Raw genomic sequence first — 21,244 nt, 5'->3', positions numbered from 1 at the left:
GGGGGAAAGCGCTAAGCAAGAGAGGGAATCCAAAGTAATTATGTTTTATCAGCATGAGCCAAATAAGTTTAATAGCAGGAAGCAACTCCTAATAGTCAAGTGAAACTTACTGTAAAGCTTTCTCTAAAAGGAAACAGGAGCAACATGAGTGTAATTTTCACAATTTTATTGCATCCAAGTAAAGTATTGTATCAGGAAATGTTGAATCACTGGTAAGGAAGAATAGAGAGAAGGGAAATGAGTAGTTTGACTGAATGAGTCAGTAACTTGTGGATATTGTACATGACTCATTGGAGTACATGGGGGCAGAATGGAGCTAATGGCTCCCTTTTTTCACAGAAGGGCTGAAAAGGAGGCCATTGCAGGCTGTGATTAAAACAAAACAGAAAATGGGTATCTTAAACAGTAAAAAATGGCAATTGGATGAAGATGCCCTGTAAACACTGGGACCCATGTAAAAATGGTCTTAATGTGGGCCAAAACTCAGAAGCTGAAGGAAGAGCAATGGTATTTCCTAATATGAAATGTATACCCAAATGAATTATGGGAACAGCTGAACAGAGAGAAAAACTGAACAAAAACCCCAGGCACTTTGCAGTGCCCTCTGAAACTCAAAGAGGGCATGCTCCTTTCCTGGGGCTATAAAATGAAGAGGTAAGAAAGACTGCCGAGTATTGATTGGCTAATGTGAAAGTTCAGATCACTTTACTTGAACTTCATTCAGATTCAGAGGATTTTTCTTATTCTCATGGGTAGAATGGAGAGTTTTTTTACTGTGTCTTTATTCAAATCTGATACCAACAGAGTTGGATAAAAATGCTTGAAGCATGAGTTGGCTGCCTTGATACTTCAGTTATAAGTGTTTCTTGCTTCTGTTGCAGAAAATTGTCCAGATCAAAATCCTCGCCTTAAGAACTGGAATCCTGGACATGATCGAGAAAACAAAGTTGTACTCAAACAGGGAGATTTGTTTCGCCTCAGTGTGGATGCTACAGTGCACTCTATAGTGATACAGGATGGAGGTATGTAAAGTGACATCCCAGCTTCAACATATCTTAGGGCCAAACTGACAAGATGAAGGAGCTGTGTTTACTTACTCCTATGTTTTTTCCATTTACAAGGAAAAAGGAGTGTGTGTGTATAGCCTAAATTTTAGAATGGTATAATAATATAAGCCTAGAATACGTAATTTTAATAAAATACTTTTATAATTACAATATTTTATATTTTATTTATTATAAAGTTACGATCACACACACAGAGTTTTGCGTGTGAATATAAAAAGGTGTAAAGTGTTGGACTAGGACCTGGGGGACTCAGGGATGAAGCTGGCTGGGTGACCCTGGGTGCTAGTCACTGCCTCTTGGCCTAACCTGCCTCACAGGGCGGCTGTGGGATTTCAGTGAAGGAGAGAGAGACCCATATGCATTACACTGTGCTCCTTTGGGGGGAAAGGTAGGGTCTTGATGTCGTCATGTGGCTGAAGGGAGCTGCACACTCCTCACTCTCCTTGGTTGTACTTGGTCACCAAGACATTTTTCTCCTCAGCCCAGTTCTCTTCTGGTGTCAGATCTGGGCCTTCAGGAGGAGATGGACAGGATTCTGCTCCCCTCATAGGCATAAACGTTGTGTTGTAAAGAAACATCTCCATCCCTACTTCCCCTCATCTTTTGTTCTGATAGTTTTGGGGAGGTGTACTAACACATTGAAAGGATATCCTGGGTAAACAGGAGTGTGAGGAAAAACTAACACTTTACTTTTCTCAATATTTCTTCCTATCTAAGGCATTTTCTATCACAGCACTATATAAAATAATGTTGCACATAATTGGTCCATTTTTGAAATTGTTTTTTAGAATATAGCATTTGAAAAGATAGGGAACAATTAACCTTGGAATCATGCAGTATTTCCAAATCTTGCAAGATTACACTACGAGAAGGGCGGGGGCAAAGTTCATAAAGTGGTGTCGTGAGTTAGCTCGTTGCTAAGGTATTACTCGGTAATTGTTTCAGTCATTTCTTTTACTGAAAATGCTATTTGGCGTGAGGGGGAAAACCATATGTCCCTAAAACGTAACTTGTATTTGTTATATTTGCGGATATTAACAGATCTCCAAGAAATGACTATCATACTGCAAATGACATACATTTTTACTGTTTACATTCAGTGCAAGTTACATTGGAACAGGGAGCAGGCAGAGCTGAGTAACACAGCAGCTTCAGAACAGGCATTTGAACCCAATCCATCCAAAAGGAAGTTTCCTCCCAGAAAGAAACATTCTCTTCATAGCAGTTAACTTAGAGCATTTGTAGGAAAAAGCAATGGAGAAGTTTACACTGAGCTCTGCCACCTCTCCCTCCCTTACCTGGGTTGCTCCTGCGGGGCAGGTGGAGAGCTCACTGGGGCCTCTTCGGTTTCTGCTGCCTGAGGCAGCTGCCTCACCCCATGTCCTGGGTGGACCGCCTCTGACTTCAGATGTTTTGGCCTGCAACTCCCGTCAGCCTGTAGTCCAAAATATCTGGACACCTGGTTGGTGGTTTCTGTTCTATCCATCCTTATCCTGCTAAATCCTCAGAGGAAAGTAAGCACGGCCATGTTACTTTTACAACTCTTTTCACTTAATTTGCTTCTTCCTTTTAATACCCTTTCCAAGTCTATACGTCTGCATATCTTCCCCATCTAGCTACTTCTTTGTTATTATGTTGTCATTCTGGTCTGTTTTCAACATTTATTACTCCTGACTTCCTTCGGTACATTTTTTGCAGCTGTGCCAGGCATATCAAATACCTGCAGATTAGAAATACTGCTTGGTCATCAGTGTTTAAGAGCCTTACACAGCAAGATTTGTTTGGTAACTTTGCAAGCGCAAGATCTGGCTCGTAGGATGCAGTGCAGAATGTTTTGTTCAGCTGCTTTTGGTTCTTTGTACTTTTCCTTCCTCTGATAACTCCTTGACAAACTGAGTTATGCAGTTTTCCATTTGAAAACTGCTTTGTGTATTGAAATATAATGCTCACTAATTTTTTTAAGCTTTGTTATTAATGCAGTGATTAGTGTTTTTTTCTATACCACAGCAAATTTTTATTCCTCAAAAAATAGTTGGTTAATACTTACTTTATCGGTTGCTTACCAAAAACATTGTTCCCTATAGGATTGCTTGTCTTTGGAGATGATGAAAAAGGATCCAGAAATATAACACTACGAACACGGTTTATCCTGATAAAGGATGGTGGAGCGCTTCATATTGGAGCAGAGAAATGTCGTTATAAATCCAAAGCAACTATCACCTTATATGGCAAAATGGATGAAGGTGATTATGTGCCAACATTTGGCAAAAAGTTTGTGGGTGTTGGCCCTGGTGGAACACTGGAATTGCATGGAATTCAGAAGTTATCATGGACTTCTCTGTCAAAAACTCTGTATTCTTCAGGATTGGCCTCTGGCTCATATACTTTTGAAAAGGATTTTTCCCGAGGCCTCAATGTGAGAGTTATTGATCAAGACACTGCACAAGTTTTGGCAATAGACAGATTTGATACTTATGAATCTCAGAATGATAGCAGGAGACTTCAGGATTTCCTAAAAGGCCAAGATTTTGGTCGCATTGTTGCTATTGCTGTGGGAGATTCAGCTGCTAAAAACCTACTAGATGAAACCAGAACAACAATACAGAATCTTCTGGGAAGTAAGCTTGTCAAAGGATTGAGTTACAGGTAAAAAATAAAAAAATGTATTCTGTGCTCTTGTGGGGAAAAAGAAACTAATTTAAATTTCCTTTGGAGTTCAACCTGTATGTTCTAGGTCATGTTTTGACTTATGCAAATGTATGAATATGATAGGTAGTGCTTCAGAATATATCTTTGGAGGCAGCACAAGGAAGATGGTTAGTTTAATATTTTAAAGTTATAAACCCTTGTGAATTATAACAACTCAGCTTGGAGTTGTATCTGTATACCCTTCCTCCCTCGAATTAGGGTATTTCAGTAATATGGCCATGCAACACTCCAAAATTTCATGCATATATTTTCCTTTGGGTATTCATCATGCTGCACCCCTATATTCAAATTTACATTGCATCGAAGTCTTCCCCCTCTGTTATTTTGGTTTTCATTGCAAGAATTAATACTAGCTATACAGACAAGTACCACAACACTGCTTCTCTTCGTTGTTGTTTTTTTTAAAATAATATTTATTACTTTTTAAAAAGGAAAAAGAGACGAGAGGAAAAAAAGAACAAGAAAAAATAAAACAATACAATACAATATATAAACCATACAAAACACAACTTCAACACATCACCCAACACAATGAACTAAACAAAACAAAACAAAAACAATTTAAAAACATACATCATACCTTTTCCATATTCTAACTTTCATTCCCTTATTTCATCGACCTCCTCTCACCTCCCTCTTTGTATTCCACTTCCATTAATTGTTTTAGCAATTCTTTTCCATCTTTCTCCATTTTCTATCATATAAATGTCTTAACATATTTTTAATCTTATTTCCATTAAAATTAGTATACTTATTTAAGCTTAACTCCTTATAGCATTTCTACTAAGGCCATAAAAATTCATTCCAACATTTTCCTGTCACTCATTAATTTTACAATATTTCTATATATAGACTTTAAATCTTCCAATCTTCTTCCACCATCTCCTCTCCCCGGTCTCGGGCTCTGCCAGACACTTCCGTCCACTCCATACAGTCCATCAACCTGGAGATCTTATGTCCGAAGCTCTTAACTCTTTTCCACGTCCCTTCTGCAGTTCTTCTTCATATTCTTTGATGCTAAAGAGCAGATCTCGAGGAAACTCCAATCCAACGACACCTCCACTCCCTCTCGACAGGTCAGCCAAATTTCCACAATTAAAGCTAGGATCCATAAAGTATTTCAGGGCATATTTCAAAATTCCTCCAACTCCAAAGGCCCCCCGAGCTCCAATCTCCTCCTGACCCAAGTCCATATTCCAAAAGTCAGTTAATCCCTGCATAGAGGGATCTTTCCAACTTTCCTTTTCCAGTCCAGGCCAGGCTCTGATCTTCAGAGTCTGACTTTTTCTAGTTTCAATCATAAAGGGCCTCAACTTATAGTCTTCGATTTGCCTCTGTAAGACTAAGGCTCCCCCTTGTATTGCTTTAGGTTTGACAACAGCAACTTTCTCCTTTTCAACAATTTGTCCTGCTAAAATAGATTCCTGTGTCAAATCCTGAATAATTTCTGTATTGGTGCTTACTTTTGGTCCCAAAATGTCAGTTTTAGTAATCATAACATCCATTTTTTTATGAAGCTGTTCCAACAAATAGTTTATCTTGCAAAATGCAGTTACTAAGGCTTCTCCTGTCGACATTCTCAAATGTCCAAGGTCAATCTCTAGTTCCCACACTTCTTATCAAGCAGCTGGAGATTTCCCAGCTCCACTCTTGTAACAGTTTCAAAAGCTCCCTCTAGAGGGAAACAGTCTCCACTTGTATCAATCCTTTCAAAGAAAGTTCAAAAAGTAAAGTTGGTTTCAATTTTCAGTTACTTTTCTTCCCTTTTAAACGCAGAAGCGGACAATGGAAACAATATATTTCTCTTATTCAACCGACTGTCAACATCCGTTCTCTCTTTTTTTTTTTTTTCTCTAGTAACACTTCTTTATTAACGCAACAAGACTCAAACATCCGTTCTCTTCGCTGTCAATGAACTCTCCCAAAACATCAATCACTGGGAGCCCGTTCCCAGGTTCAGAGCAGTGGGAATTTAATTCTAATCACTCTCTCCTGCAGGATACACAGTCCAAAATTTCCCCCCTCTTCTCCTGCTTCCAAGGGGGGTCTAATAATTTCAATCGATGGAAGTTTAATCCAAGACCTTAACTTGTAAGCTCTTTGCTTCAGTCTATTTACAAAAGGGGAAGGCAGACTTCCTGTTTTGAACCTTCCCCGTTCAATGTCAAATTAAGGTATTTAAAGATCCAATTTTCCGTACTACTCACGGGTTGTTGTTTAAAGTCCAATTGTCCACAGGAAAAAGTCAGCGCTCTCCGGCAGCAGCAATGCGGCTTCACTCCGTGAAAGAAGCAGTCGATTCAAAGCACCGCGCCGCTCACCCCACGTCGCTCCGGATCCCCAAAACAGGGTTTCCCCGCGAGTAGGGGAGGCGCTAAGGGTGCCAGCCAAATCCCAAGTTCACAGGCTTCTTCCGCCTGTGATTTCAGTGGGTCTCCGCCTTCGCCGTGGCGGTTCAGACCCTACTTTTCACGGAGCAAGTTCCTCCCATTGCCGGAGGCGCTAACCCAGAAGTCCGGAGGCGCTAACCCAGAAGTCAGGCGCTAACAGACATTGTTTTTGAATGTCTGTGTGCCAGTATTTGAAACTGTAAACTTGGTACACAAATTTTTACAAATTTTGATTTTAAAATTGAGCTTAAATATTTATTTTCTTACATTTCTTCTATCATGGACACCAAAGCCCATGGTCCCTGGGTGATCACCCATCCAGGCATTGACCAAACCTACCTAGCCTTCAGGACATACTCTAGGAATATTGGAGGTTTTGGGCCGGGGGAGAGCCAGAAGTTGCTAGTTGAAACCATATACATATTTATTGTTGATCGTTTGGTATAATAAAAGTAAATTCTTTTATTAAGTTCTTTGATTTGTATATTTAACAACTGATAGTATGAAAGCAAAGTCTTTCCTTCGCACATGAGTCAGCTAGTTGTGTTGTAATTAGTGGTTAATCCACCCCTGCATACATGCACTGCAAACATGACACATGCATTTGTTACATGAGACATGTTTTCCTACATACAAATACTATATGTGCAGGAAAATCATCTTCTAAGAAGCAGCCATAAGACTCACTTTGAATTATGTTCCTTCTGTCAAAGATCTTGAAAGCAGGCCCATCCTGTAAAATTCCCTGGTGTGCTTTTACTCTGCCCTGAAATGGCATTTAAAAGTCATGAGGAGAAAGAAAGGAAGGGAAGGGATTCCAAGTATAATGATGAAACATGCTGTGATTGGTTTACCTTCAGCTCTTGTAGTCCTGAAATTGTTTAAAAGAAAAATGTGGAAAGTTTATTTCATTTCTCTAGCTAACCTCTGTGTAAGATTCCTCTGACTGTCCAATTGTTTTAGAAGACAGATAAAACCCTTTTCATTTTTCAAAACATTTTCTTTTATTGTTTGCTTTAATTTTTTTATCTGATATTTCTGGATTGTATAAAAGGGTACTACTGCTTTATTTCAGTGTGGATTCATTTCAGATTGTTTTTATAGTTCGTTGTAGGCCACCGTGATGACACTTATTGTGAAAAGACAGGGTAGAATTGTTTGAGCCTGTGCCAGTCCAGTGTATTTGAAATTATAGAGGAGACAGATTCATCTCACTACTGTGTGCAGCCGTTCTTTCATTTCAAGTGAGAAGTATCTCACGCTAATAAACTTGGTGCTATAATGGCATTAGAGGAAAGGTTAAGGAGTAGATTGCTTTCCAGTGTTGTTTCCTAAGTGAAGTGGTGATTCATGCTGAGCATGAATTAAGAAGTGGTGGATATTTCTGATGGATTAGAGAGAGAAGGTGTTGTTGCATGGGCTCCCTAGTAAATGTAAATTTGACTACTACTTTAACTTGGTGTGTTTTAGCAGGCTCTTTTACTTCAGACTTGCGCTTCTTTGCTTCATGGGGTGACTGGGCTATTCAGAACCAGAGCTTTGGTCATCTTTATGTGTCACCTGAAGATACAGGCATTGGAAGTTGAGCTAGGAATTTCCTTCTCATTCTATTTGTCCCCCTTTTAATTTTTTTTAAAAAGCATGTTCATCTTAGGAACTTGGCTGCTGGTTTGGTAGCTGGCTGAGTACAGGCCAGAGTTGGGCAGCTGATTTTGGCCAGAGGGATTTGTCCCCCGGGGGCACTGCACCACATTGGCTCTCATATGCTGGCTAAAATTCTAGCCCTGTGAGGGCCTGTACTTGACAGTGGCACCACGTGGGTCTGGCTCCAACAACACTGAGCTTTTCCTTGCGCTTGAAAGGCAGAAGCTACAACTGCTGCAGAGCCAAGGTCACAAGCAAGCTGTCTGCTGCTCATTGCTGTTTCATTCTTAACTGCTTGCTGAAGGCCCCCTACTACACTCCTTGAACTTTCCAACTTGTGGGAGGGTTGCATTTGCAGTGGCGCTTGAATCATGCCCCGTGCTTATACTAGAGAAACACTATAGAGTTGTATCCATGGGTGTTCCTCACACGGACAGCAGGGTCTTTGATCCAGTGGAGGCTTCCCTCAATGGAATAAGGTTGGGAAGAAAGTTTCACAGTTTTCCTATTTTCTCAGGAGCCGCCCAGCTCGGAAGCAAATTTTGGGGCATGTGGGGACTGATGGGGGTGATGAGGATTTTGCAGATACTGCCTTTCTCTTATCTACAGCCAGAAACTTCTACTGGATCAAACAACCTTCCATTATCATGAATGCACCATTGGATGCAACGTAACCCAGTATCTTATATTCTTAAATAGAATTGTAAGGAAACTATTCCATTGAGTTGAAATTCTTGGATAATTTGAAATGCAGCATCAGCATACTTATGTGCCCAGCAAATGTATTCTGTAGTCCATAGCCATGTTATAGGAATGATATAACACAGAGTGAAGACCTACTAAGAGCTACTGTTCTAGTTTCAAATAAGAATGCCAATTTTATAGCAGTTCGAAAGCACGTCAAAGTGCAAGTAGATAAATAGGTACTGCTCCGGTTGGAAAGTAAACGGCATTTCCGTGTGCTGTGCTGCTCTGGTTTGCCAGAAGCGGCTTAGTCATGCTGGCCACATGACCCGGAAGCTGTCTGCGGACAAATGCTGGCTCCCTCGGCCAATAAAGCGAGATGAGTGCCGCAACCCCAGAGTCGGTCACGACTGGACCTAATGGTCAGGGGTCCCTTTACCTTTTTACTATGAAGCAACTGGGTTAAAAGCACTGGTCCGGGGGGGGGGGAAGAGTAGAAATTCTATCTCTCCCCCCTTTCCTAACATCTTGCCATTCTCTATGTTGTTATTAAGGCTTAATTTGTGAGTCAGATCATTTCAGGCACTTTGCTGTACCAGCTGTTTCTCTCCCAGTTCCAAACAGATATTTCAAATGAAACCATTAATTCTGCATGAAAAGTAACTCTCCCTGAAAGCTTAAGCCTTTGCTCCAACTGAGGGTGAAGACCAAAGTCCTGTCTAAATATGCTGGGAGCCTTGAGCACACATTTTCTGTCCTGAAAACTGATGCCTTGGAATGCAGTAAATGTTCATTCAAGCCATTTCCAGTCACATTTTAGGGAGCCTGTGTGTGTCTTTACCTTAACATGGCCAGTTCTGCAGCTACTGACATCCTTGTGCAGCAGCCTGCATAGATGCAGTGTTACCGTTTTTGTATTCTGTGCTGGGTTCTTTGGTAATGCTCAGTTTGTGTCTTGCTTCACACACGCTGTCTATCAAGCTCAGCTTGGGAATCTTCCTTAGCATTCTTGTGTCTTGGCAGGGAGGGGAAGGGGTGTCCCTCAGCGATGGAGCATTTGCAGAATGCCCTAGGATATCTAGGTATAGGGCTGTTTGAAAGCCCTAGAGAGCCACTGCCTGTCAATATCAAAAATACTGAGCTAGTCTGATCTGATACAAGGCAGTTTTTAAAGTTTCTATGAGGAGCTTATAATGTGGAAGCTGGAGGGACCTGGAAGCTCCTTTTAAGAGACACCTTCTCTCTCTCTCTCTTTCTCTCTCTCTCTCTCTCTCTCTCTCTCTCTCTCTCTCTCTCTCCCTCCCTCCCTCCCTCCCCCTCCCCTCCCCCTCCCTCTCCCTCTCCCTCTCCCTCTCCCTCCGCCCCCCCTCATTTGCATATGAGATGGGGAATGTGTGTGCTCTTATGGTGTTTGCAGAGCAGTTCATGGTTTTGGAGTGCACTCTTGCAGAGTCCTCACTGCTCTGATTTTGAAAGGGAAGCAGTCTGCTGTTGCTACTCCCTTGTCCCCTTTAAATCCATAACCCGCAACATTGCAGAGGTTCATAGTACAGTCTATGCTTTTTCACTGTAATGGTGTCAGCCCTCTCAGCAGGCATCCTAGCCAGTTCAAAGGAGAGTGGATAACATCCATATCTGAGGTGCCTGGACTTGCAGTTGGACTGTTCTGTTTAAAACTGGTGATTGTACAAGCTTTTCATAAAGAACACCGAGCTAAAAATATAACACAACAGTTTTCTTGAGCAGTTGTGTGCTGTTTAAATTTAGCTCTCCACTTGTGGAGTTCTAAATGTAAGAATTGCTGGAAATGTTGATACCAGTTGGCATGCAACTTGAGGGAAAAGAGGGATGGTTGGAAGAAAACGAAATCCCTTGGCTTTGGTGCTGCCAAGTCAGAGCTGGCTTAGATTAAAGCTAATAGGAAAATCAGGAGTAACTAGAGGCAGGAACGTAATGCTAGGGCAGTAGAGCTTTTCAAAGCTGGAGTTAGAGAAGAGAGTCTGCAGGAGGCTCCTGGCTTGCCTTCTGCTCTTGAACCAGTCATTTATGGGGTGTCTACAGTGAGGGCTCCATGCCAGCCTACTCAAATGTCCAGCTGCAGCACTGGCCATCTTTTATCAGCAAGGCTCCAGAAAATATAGGCATGGAAACCTTTTTCCATTATTGGTGTTCAGCATGGACCTACCAAAGAGTTATGCCAAGGCACACAGTTAGTTCCACTGTGGTTCAAAATGCCAATCCTGTTTGCCTCTTTATTGGTGAGGCATAACACCCTCTCCATCCCTACCAGTTGTTTCAACACAATAGAAAATGTAATGAATTTCACAGAGTTAGGGATGTAATGTCTTTTACTGTTTTATGATTTTCCTTTTTATTGGATAATATACAAATATATGTAATTGGTTTCCATTTAGAGGAGAAAGTATTCCTTTCCAGACAGTATGGGATTTAATTAAAATCTAATATTTCCATCTCCCACACTGAGAGCTGGGCTTGTACTACTTCTTCACAAGCAGTTGTGAGTAGGACACAACAGTCTATATACATCCTCAGGGTTTTTTTGTGGGGGGAGGGATATGGCAAGTGTTGCAAATTTTTGTGACTTCTGACAAGGGAGATGATAGCAATAGTACTTACAGCCTTATGCCCCAAAGTTATAAAATTCTTTCTCCTTTTTTAAAAAACGGATTTTGAAGAATGTTTCAGAAAACTAAGAATAACAGTGTCTAATACATTTGTACATGCTGCCTTCTTGCTACTTGTAAACACCTGCACTAAGGAAGAGTTTTGTACTTAAACATGTATTTTATTTTTTCCAGGCAGGCCTGGGCTTTAGTTGGTGTAATTGGTGATGGAGATTCATCGTGTAGTGAGTCTGTGAGAAACTCTGAAAACCACAGCACGGGAGGGAAAGCTATCGCACAAAGAGAATTTTTTACTGTGGACGGTCAGAAGTTTGCTGTGAGAGCTTTCAGTGAATGGGATGATGGTATGAATATACTTTATTCTTAAGAATTACAGCTGTAAAAATTTAAGATTAAGAAAATTTTAAAGAGAATTAAATATAAAAATGGATGAAGGATTGCTAAAAAATTTTAAAACAAGGATGCAGTGAAGGGGAGGTATGGGGAAGTCGTGTTATGTTTGTTTGTTTTTTGTTTGTGTTGTAAAATCAATAAAAATTATTATTTTTTTTTAAAAAAGAATATACTTTATTCTTTTTAAAAAAAAGCAATACAGGTGATGCAGTAATTGAAAACAATCTTGTATAGCTGGAACTACTTGACTCTGAACGCACCTTCCTTCCATGCACCTGTGCTGTCCACTGTCTGCTGTGATCCTGCTGGAAACCAGAAGTGTCTGTTCCAAAGCAAAAATCCAAAAGGGAATGTAGTTTATATTATTCTGTTCATGGAATCAAAGAACTGTAGAGTTGGAAGGAACCCTTAGGATCATCTAATCCAACCCCCTGCAGTGCAGGGATATGCAGCTGCTCCATATGGGAATTGAACTTACAACCTTGGCATTATCAGCAGTCCTGTGCTTATAGCCAAAATAATAGAATACAGCAAGATGGAAGGATAGATCAACCTGCAGCAAATAATAATAATAATAATAATAATAATAATAATAATAATAATAATAATAAAGTTTAACTTATTTGCAGCTGTTGAATATTATTATAATTATTTGTTTCTATATATATTGAGTTGTTGTTTTGGAAAACTGTCAGAAATGTGCAAAAGAAAAAGCGTCCCAAAGCGCCAAAATCCTGACACACTTTTTCCACACAAAAGGTGGCAAACATATACCATCAGTCCTGGAAGTGTCCCAAGCTAAACCCCTAGCACAGCTATTATATGGGGCTCAGATCTGGACTGGCACTTACCTTGTATCTACGGAAGCTGTCCAATCAAAGTTTCTAAGGCAAATTATTTCTGTGCCACCCTGTGTCCCAAATGCATCATTGCGCTTAGAGGCCAATCTCCCTTCGGTAGAATTATGGATCTGGCGCAGGATATTTGACTTCTGGCTTCGCCTAAACTCAAATCCCCCCGGTCTAATATCGCTAGTGCTGCAAGACTGTCACAAGAGTGCCTGATCTAAAATTGTCTATCAAAAACTGCACAACCCCACAACAACTTTGCCACAATAAGGAAATTTTGCCCATGGTATGACCACCTTCCACTTTCCCACTTTGAATCTCTGGCACCCTATCTGCATAACCTAGCAATTCCAAAATACAGACACGCTTTTACCCTCGCCCTCGGCTGTACTTGGGGGACGATTCCAACAGATTCCATACAAAAAACGCTTATGTCCCTGTGGAGATGGCAGCACCGAATCAGTGGTGCATGCCCTCCTGGCTTGCACTTTTTACAAAGACCTGAGGAATGACATTATCACCCCTCTTTTATTGTCCATTCCGGGGTCGCCCAACCACTGCCACAGTGTCTTTTCTCCTGGCAGATCAAGAGGAGCAGATGACAGCAAAGGTTGCAAGGTTTTTAGCTGGGGCAATCAGAATAAGGTCCGCAATTTGACTGCTGATTCAGCAGTGTGTGTTATATAATTGACTGCTTATTTTGTTCTGTGTATGCCACAATGTTTTTTTGTTGCTATGGCTGATGGCTGACGCAAAAAAAGTTTCATTCATTCACTCATTCATTCATATGCACACGTACTGTTTATTAAAGGTCAGCAACTTTGGGAAGCCCCCCTCAAAACTAAACTCAACAACTTTGACCTGCCCCCTACCCCCCCATGGGTAGATCACTGCCAAACACACCCCCCGGAGTAGATCACAGTCTCTTGGGAGTTGAACATCCCTGAGATAGATGGTTCACTCTTTTTTCATTGGTCTCTTCCTTTGTCTTTAGTTCCCCACCATTCCATTCTCCTTCCTACCTTGTTTTCAGTTTGTTTCCTCTTAATCAGAATTGTGTGGTTATTGAGTCTCTATTTAGGCTGGTGTTTTGCAGGGTGTTTACCCCTTAGGAGTCTTTTTCTGTTGTTGTTTAGTCGTTTAGTCGTGTCCGCCTCTTCGTGACCCCCTGGACCAGAGCACGCCAGGCACTCCTGTATTCCACTGCCTCCCGCAGTTTAGTCAAACTCATGCTGGTAGCTTCGAGAACACTGTCCACCCATCTCATCCTCTGTCGTCCCCTTCTCCTTGTGCCCTCAATCTTTTCCTACATCAGGGTCTTTTCCAGGGAGTCTTCTCTTCTCATCAGGTGGCCAAAGTGTTGGAGCCTCAGCTTCGGGATCTGTCCTTCCAGTGAGCACCCAGGGCTGATTTCCTTCAGAATGCATAGCCTTGATCTTCTTGCAGTCCATGGGACTCTCAAGTCTCCTCCAGCAGTCCTTTTCTACTAAAGACTTTTTGTTTTGCATTTCTGTGAATTTTTAAGTAAACCACAAGTCTGCTGACAACTCCCTCTGAAGCATGGATGGTGCAGTGTTGTCTTTGCTTCAGTAAGCATGGGAATATTTTGGGGGGTGGGGGGAGTGGATAAGGAATCACATGAGAGAATAAGCAATTGATAATTTCCTCTTAGCTGCTGTACAATGTTTTTAATCTCTTTATTGGTTTTAATGTGTAAATGTTTTGAGCATTTAAGGAAATGGTATTCATATGTTTTTAAAATAAATTAATATGTTTTGTTTGATTTTATTTATTTGTTTGTTTAAGGTGTTTCAAAGTCAGGTTTCCAGGTGGAAGCAGTGCACGGTGTGATACTGGATCTGTCAGAAGATGTTAGTACCTGGAAGCCTGAAGACCAGATTGTTGTTGCAAGCACTGATTATTCTATGTACCAGGCAGAAGAATTCACCCTCCTTCCTTGTTCAGAATGCAATAGATATCAAATCAAAGTTAAAGGTATGGTGCAAGCTTTTGCTTTCCATGTGTCTGTGGTCCTGATGCCTAGTATAAATGCAGTCACATTGACTTTCTGGCATTGGTAAACTTTTCCAGCTGCTTAACATTCACTGCAGCCTAAGATCCTCATTTGACCCTGACATGACACATACGCACACCATTGTATGTATCAGCACAAAGGAAGGGAAGTTTCATATCTCAAGTGTAGCATATGTCAGTGCTAAATTGTATTCTGCTCTGGACATGATTGAAATGCAGCTTGCCCTTTTGTGCAAAACAGCTTCCCTTTTTACTGATTACTGTCCTATGCGCTTTCCTTTCGCTCAGTTGTTTTGGGCTGCTCTCTTAACCACACAGGCATTTATCATTCTTTGCTGTGTCACTGCTCTTTCTTCCTTCAGTGTTTGTGCCATATCTGCAACATTAACAGCTGGAGATCTCTTGTATGGACTTAGGAGATCAGGATAGTAGTTCCCCTCCCTCCCTATATCATTTATTCTGTTATCACCAGGTTGGGCATCGCTTTCTCTTGGGTGAAGACAGAGGCAAAGTTCCGCCTTTTCTCTGTCACCCAGTAGCATCTCTCCATCTTCCCCATGCAGAGGACCTACCACTTGCTTGTGGAGCTCCATCTAGGAAAAGCAAACTGATCTGTGCAACTTGGAGCTGTGGTGAGACTGGGAGTTATGGTTAGGTGATCACGGTAGAGATGGTTGGTGGTGTATATTTGGGGTTTCAAGGCTTGGATGTGGGGTGGCAGGAAGAGTTGGAACCATCCATACCTGGACCTCATAACTGTAGGGGGAAGGGAGAGGTAATTCAAGCCAAGAGATGCAGGTAGCATTTGGATACACATTTAGCTGTGTGCAAAGGTAAATAGCCTAAAGTTCTAGGAAGTGCTGTCTTAGAAATTTTTATTTCCTCTTGTGGTCTGTGCAAGTTTCATATGATTTCTGAGGATTCTCTGGGGCAAAACTTTTCTGGTGTGCCCAGCTGCCCCTTTTGCTTGAAATACATATCTCAGCATCTTACTAGTGAAATTTAATTTCTGCTTCTCTTAATCCTTGGACTTCAGCATCTGCAGATGCTCTCTCACATGAATGAGGAAAGGCAAGCAAATTACTCCCATATGGAAGCAGTTCTTCAGCTTTCTGTTCATTTAATATCCAGTTTCCTTCAGTGTTCCAAAAATGTGTCAAGAGCCTCATCCCTTCCTACTTTTCAAACGTGTACAGTCTTGCTAGGTTTTGATGGAAGAAATAAACTTAATTTGGGCTGTTAACATCTGGAGGTGTACATTAAGTTATTTTCTCTGTTACTTTTTGTAGTTCGCATGCTAACGAGTTTGATTTGAAACTCCATCTATGCTATGTGCGTTTAGAAAAAAATATGTTCCCTACATGGTTATGAAAGAGCTGTTGCACAGGTGGTCAATAAAAGTTTTACAGAACTTGCATAGCTAGACTGAAGTGTTAGCTGGACACTTTCAGGAAAGAGTAATTTGGAACTTAAAGCTTTTATTGAAGTGAGACCAAGATACAGGATAGTTTAGCTTTGTTTCCATCTTGGTGCTTTGTTGTTGTTCTTCTCTATGCCATGAAACCAGCCCACTTAGTAAAGAGAATTTTCACTATGGCAAAAGTGGATTTGGTAAAAATACTGGATTCTGCTAGATAAAAGGCCACTTTTAAACAGGAGAAGTTTGATTTTGGGTTGTTTTTTTTAAGGCGAAGTAAAGGAATTTGTGATAAAACATTGGAGAGAGAGAGAGAGAGAGAGAGAAATTAAATATTATATTTATTTGTAAAATTATTCCTAACTGTATCTATGAGACCTGTGAAGCCATATCATATTTTCAGCTTCTGAAGCTATTAAAGTAGTTCACTCACTTTCCTTGTCTAATGTAAGCGTCCTACCCTAAATTTTGGTGTGAATGTTAAAACTACATAAATTCAGCATGATAAAGGATTTGGAAGAAAGTAATTCTTGACTGCCACATCAACCGTCTCTCATCTCCCATTTATGTTTTTGGTCATCCATCTGCACATGGCCATTGTAGACCACTTTTCATTCCAGATAGTGCTCCTAGAAATAGTTTGTATGGCAAAATCATCTGTGAACAAAATAATGAACGCTTGAGTGGGCTTCATTCCTCAAATTTGTACAGATCCTAGGAAGATTTTCATAAGATCAAACCATATGTGAAAACTTCTGCATACCTGTTCATTTTCTTTCTGACACATGGCAGGCATAGCACTAGATCACCTGAACTCCAAGGTGGGACAAGATTCGTCTTCCACTCCATAGCTCTGCCTTTCCAGGAATGAAGCTTAACTGTCTTAGCAGGTTGCATACATTCACAACAGATAAGAATCAGAGACCTCCATTTTTCACTTGCTTTGCCTTTGAACATGAACTTCTCTTTCAAACAGAAATCCCTCAGTTCCTTCATATAGGAGAAATTGTTGATGGAGTGGACATGAGGGCTGAGGTCGGTGTTCTCACTCGGAACATCTTAATAAAGGGAGAGATGGAAGATTCCTGTTACACTGGCAAAGAGTGCCAGTTCTTCCATTTTGATACTTTTGGTGGACATATCCAGGTATGGACGGGGGGGGGGGCATGCATGTGGGGGTGCTAAATTGCTTCCTGTCATTGCCCCAGTAACTTTTGCTGATGCAGATTTTCCATGGTGATTATTCCTTTCCTGTTTTGAGATATAATATTTAAGTTGCCATATCTCAAAAAGTAAAGACCAGGACACTCCAAAGTTGTTGATCCAGGAGAAAGCACTGGCCTGGACAGGAATTCTGCTTTTGAAATCCTGGTAGTGTCCAGGAAAATCCAGACATATGGCAGTCCTATTACATGTACAAGTAAGGCTTTACACTGAATACAAACTATGGCAGTCTTGCCTATAGCAGGGGTAGCCAATGTGGTGCCACTGGGGACGTGACCTAGAGTCTTACTCGTTTCAAAACTGTGCTCTGTTTATTACTCTTCAGTGTAATTGGATTTCCAATGTAATAGTTTTGATGCCGTTCTGTATTGTTGTGTGTTTATCTGGGGAAAATGGGTGCTTTAAAGCTTGTAAACCAATGAACTGTTGTTGATCTGGGGGGGGGGGATGAATTCGTAAACAATGAGATTATTTTTTTGTGCTCTTCCAGATTCTGAAGAATTTCACCTCTGTTCACCTCTCTTACGTGGAACTCAGACAAATGGGTCAGCAGGTCCATGGAGCTTACCCTGTTCACTTCCACCGCTGTGAAGATGTGGACGAGAAAGGAGGGTACAACTACAGGACTTATGTAGAAGGCCTCTCAATTCATCACTGCTTCTCTAGATGTGTGACTGTTCATGCAACAAACGGCTTGCTGGTAATAGCAGTGCTCCTTTGCCTTCCCCTCTACTTCAAACTTCCTCTGTTACTGACCTCTTTGGATCATGCCATGCTAACCGTGGTTAGTTGCAAACTTCTATTTGCAACTGTGGTTAGAAATGGTGTTGCAAACTGCCAGTGGTGCAGGCATAATACGAATCAAGGTTACAGCTGCAAAGGGAAGGGAGGAGAGTCTCTGGGGCACTCAGGATCACATGGCGGTAGGGCAGTATTTCATCTGCACAAATCTCTGGATGTGGGTTTTTGGATTTATCACTGTGCCTATCTCTTTGAGTCCCTATGGGTATTAGCGTTTGTGAGGAGGTTTCGTCCTAACTGTAGGATCTGATAAAGATGAATTGGGCAGTTTGTAATTGTTTACTTTTCTTCAGCAAAGAGGATGCGCAGGTGTATGGAAGACACATCATCGCTTGGCCTAAGCGTCAGCATCATCTAGAAGCATTTTAAATTGGATTGACTGGTCTTAAGTTTTGACCCACTTCAATGTTCTTGGCCCTGGGAACCTGGAATCATGAGATTGCCTTTCCATGTTATCAGTTGCTTGTATGAAGTGTTGGCTAGATGATTTGATCAAGTGCTAACCATGTCATGGAGATAATATTGGGGAGTGGGAGAGGGCTTTCCTAGCACATCAACTGAATAACATGCCACTATGAATACATGTGAAAATATGGTTTAATATTTTCATAAGTTTTTGTTTTGGGAGTATGCTAGAATTTTTTTATAATTTTTGAAATCTGCATTTTGCTCCTGAACCTCATGATTATTGTCATCTATCTATCAACACATCTGGATAAAGTGATGTATGAGACATAGTATATAAACATATCTGGTAAGAATTTGAAACCTAAGTTCATCCTAAAGTTCTGCATTCGTGGGCAGAAAATGTTTGTGGTTCATTATTCTGATTTAACTATTACATTGCTAACAGTGAAGTGTCTGTCCCACTGCAGCTGTGTCAAAATAGTGGAGATGTAATGCAGTTCTCAATATAGGCTTTTGGGAATGACATAAACTTTTATTTCTGCAGATAAAAGACACCATTGGATATGACACACTAGGTCATTGTTTTTTCCTGGAGGATGGCATTGAGCAGAGGAATACACTGTATCATAACTTAGGGCTAGTCACCAAACCAGGCACACTCCTTCCCACTGACAGGAACAGCACAATGTGCCTGGCCATGAAGGATCATGTCTATGGAGCCTATGAGCCAGTTCCAACCACAGACTGCATGTGAGTGACTGGCTCAATGATGGGGGTGGGGGTGGGGCCGGAATTTCAGGTGCTGATTAGTTGATTGGCATTCTATACAGAGGGGACTTCTTTTCAATAAACTACCCACAGTCTGTGTACATGGCTTAAGTGCTGGTATGTTGAAGGAGGCACTCTTGTACAAGTGGCAAGTGGCTTGCTCTCTATGCTGAGCCATTGAAGACTTGGATTCAAATCAGTGCTGAGCAGCGTAATTCATTAGGCAACTTTAGGCTGGCCAAAGAAATTGATTTGACAGGTTTGTTGAAACATGAGCTTAGCTGAATATATATTGCAACATTTAGCCTGTCTGAAGTCCGTGGAATGCAGCAGGAAAGGTAGTGGGACTAAGACTTAGTGGCTTGGATCCAGAGCTGCCATGCTCCAATTCTCAGGGCTCTCTTCCATTCACGGAATGGCTTTAATCCAGTGGAGGTTTCCACCGGTGGAGAGGAAGGTGATTTTCCTTGATTTCCCTTTTCCCTTGTAGCCATTTCCCATGCTGCCCCAGAGGGTCCCCCGCACATTTGGAGAAACTGTGGGGAGAATTGATGAAAATCATTCTCCTCTACCTTTTCCCACCAGCAGATGCATCCTGTGAGAGGCATTCCGCTCCTGAGATCTCAAGATCCAAGCCAAATATTCCTGTTTTAGGAAACAAAATGCATAGCGTTCCAAACAACAAAAAGCTATTAATGAAGAGATTGTGTTAAATACATCCTCTCTTCCACAGATGATTCAGATAGTATATGATTTTACTTCAGGGCCTTAAGTTTCAGTATAGGAAAGCAATATAAGAATATTATAATTTGCTGCCAAAATTTGAATTGTTTGTTTATCTACTCTTTTAAGCATTGTTGCTCAATCTGCAGAGATCCCCCACCCCAGTAAAAATGAACGCTGCTTAAATTTGCAAGTTTGCGCTCTTACTGTGAGACATGAGAGTATCTGTAGGACCTGCTGCTTAAGCTCTTTCCATTTGTGTCACTTTGCAGGGCTGTTTCCACATTTTGGATTGCTCATCCCAACAATCACCTTATAAATAATGTGGCTGCCGGCTCACAGGTGAGGCTCTTGGAGCACTGGGTTAACTAATTCTACAAAATGGAAGCATACTGGAAGCATATAACGTTCATTCAACTCCCTTTGTTTTCTTAGCATAATGTCCTCATTTTTATATTTAATATGCATAAATGATGCACTGTTCAGAAAAGCTCATAAAACCTATATTATAAATCACAGGTTGGATTTGAACTAAGTTAGTTGAACTCAATTAGTTTCAGTGGTAATTAGCAGGGCAATCCTAACCAATTTCTTATTAAATTCAGTGAGGCATACTTCTAGGTAATTGGGATTAAGTTTGCAGCCTAAATTCAGCGAATTTAGCCTGGATCCATTCCCATGTATTTTGCTGAATAATATTTTTCACTTTGCAGACCTTTTTCTTCATGTACAAAGATGTTTAAAGAAGATTTGTTTTTACCTTTTACAAGCCAGTAAAATTGTGTTACTTCACATGCATTGAAAAATCTCCCTATTCCAAAGAACAAAGTTACTTTTTGTAAATGAGAGGTTGTTAATTTAAGCATAAATCTCTGTGGTCTAACTGGTTGGATGTCTGTTTATTTTAAATGGTAGCTTAGTTTTAGGGTGCTGAGACCTAAATCGGTTAGATTTTATTTGAAAACACATTTGACTCAATATTTTACTTACACAGGTAGAGTGCCGTACTATTTACTATGCAGTAAGAAACAATGAAATTTACATTTTCTATTCTTACGGTATTTGTTAGTGGGTTTTGTAATGAAGCTGGAGATTAGGGCCTAAGACTGATCTTAACTTAGAAAAAATATTGAATAAATATTGTGAAGGTTTCAAAGAAGCTAGTGCTTTGCCCAGGGCGTTCTCTGCTGGGAATTTTCCAGGCTGGGTCTTAGGGGTACAGATAGTGTTTTCCACTCAGGCTGCAAGGCGACCCTGGAGAATCACCATGGAGAGTCTTCTGAGCTGTGGTCACCTTTTGCAGCCACTCTTAGAACTGCACTGCTAGTTCTGGTTGTTGTTTTTTTGCAGTGGCCTCTTTGGACCCCATGGTTATGGGTGCTTTTCTGTCCCCAGACTCTGTGCTTAAAAAATGGAAACAATTTCTGCACAGCCTCCTGGGCTGCAAATGACAAAGAGATTCATGCAGCCCAGGAAAAGTGTCTCTCAC

The 21,244-nt window shown here is 41.0% G+C and overlaps 1 protein-coding gene across 2 annotated transcripts in view; it reads left to right on the top strand.

The window, feature by feature from the left end:
• Nucleotides 1–21,244, top strand: part of CEMIP2 (cell migration inducing hyaluronidase 2) — a 59,800-nt gene that overhangs the window by 19,345 nt on the left and 19,211 nt on the right. For both annotated transcript variants that reach the window (XM_081880927.1, XM_081880928.1), the window contains exons 3-10: nt 882–1,022; nt 3,152–3,713; nt 11,314–11,483; nt 14,187–14,375; nt 16,808–16,977; nt 17,546–17,755; nt 18,809–19,014; nt 20,028–20,097. In XM_081880927.1, the coding sequence (XP_081737053.1) occupies nt 882–1,022; nt 3,152–3,713; nt 11,314–11,483; nt 14,187–14,375; nt 16,808–16,977; nt 17,546–17,755; nt 18,809–19,014; nt 20,028–20,097 (1,718 nt within the window). The remainder of the gene's footprint in view (nt 1–881; nt 1,023–3,151; nt 3,714–11,313; nt 11,484–14,186; nt 14,376–16,807; nt 16,978–17,545; nt 17,756–18,808; nt 19,015–20,027; nt 20,098–21,244) is intronic.

This window comes from Podarcis erhardii, assembly GCF_964252035.2.
Source record: "Podarcis erhardii genome assembly, chromosome: 11".
Taxonomy (NCBI): domain Eukaryota; kingdom Metazoa; phylum Chordata; class Lepidosauria; order Squamata; family Lacertidae; genus Podarcis; species Podarcis erhardii.
The sequence above is the reverse complement of the archived record's forward strand: the minus strand, read 5'-3'. Positions and strand labels throughout refer to the sequence as shown.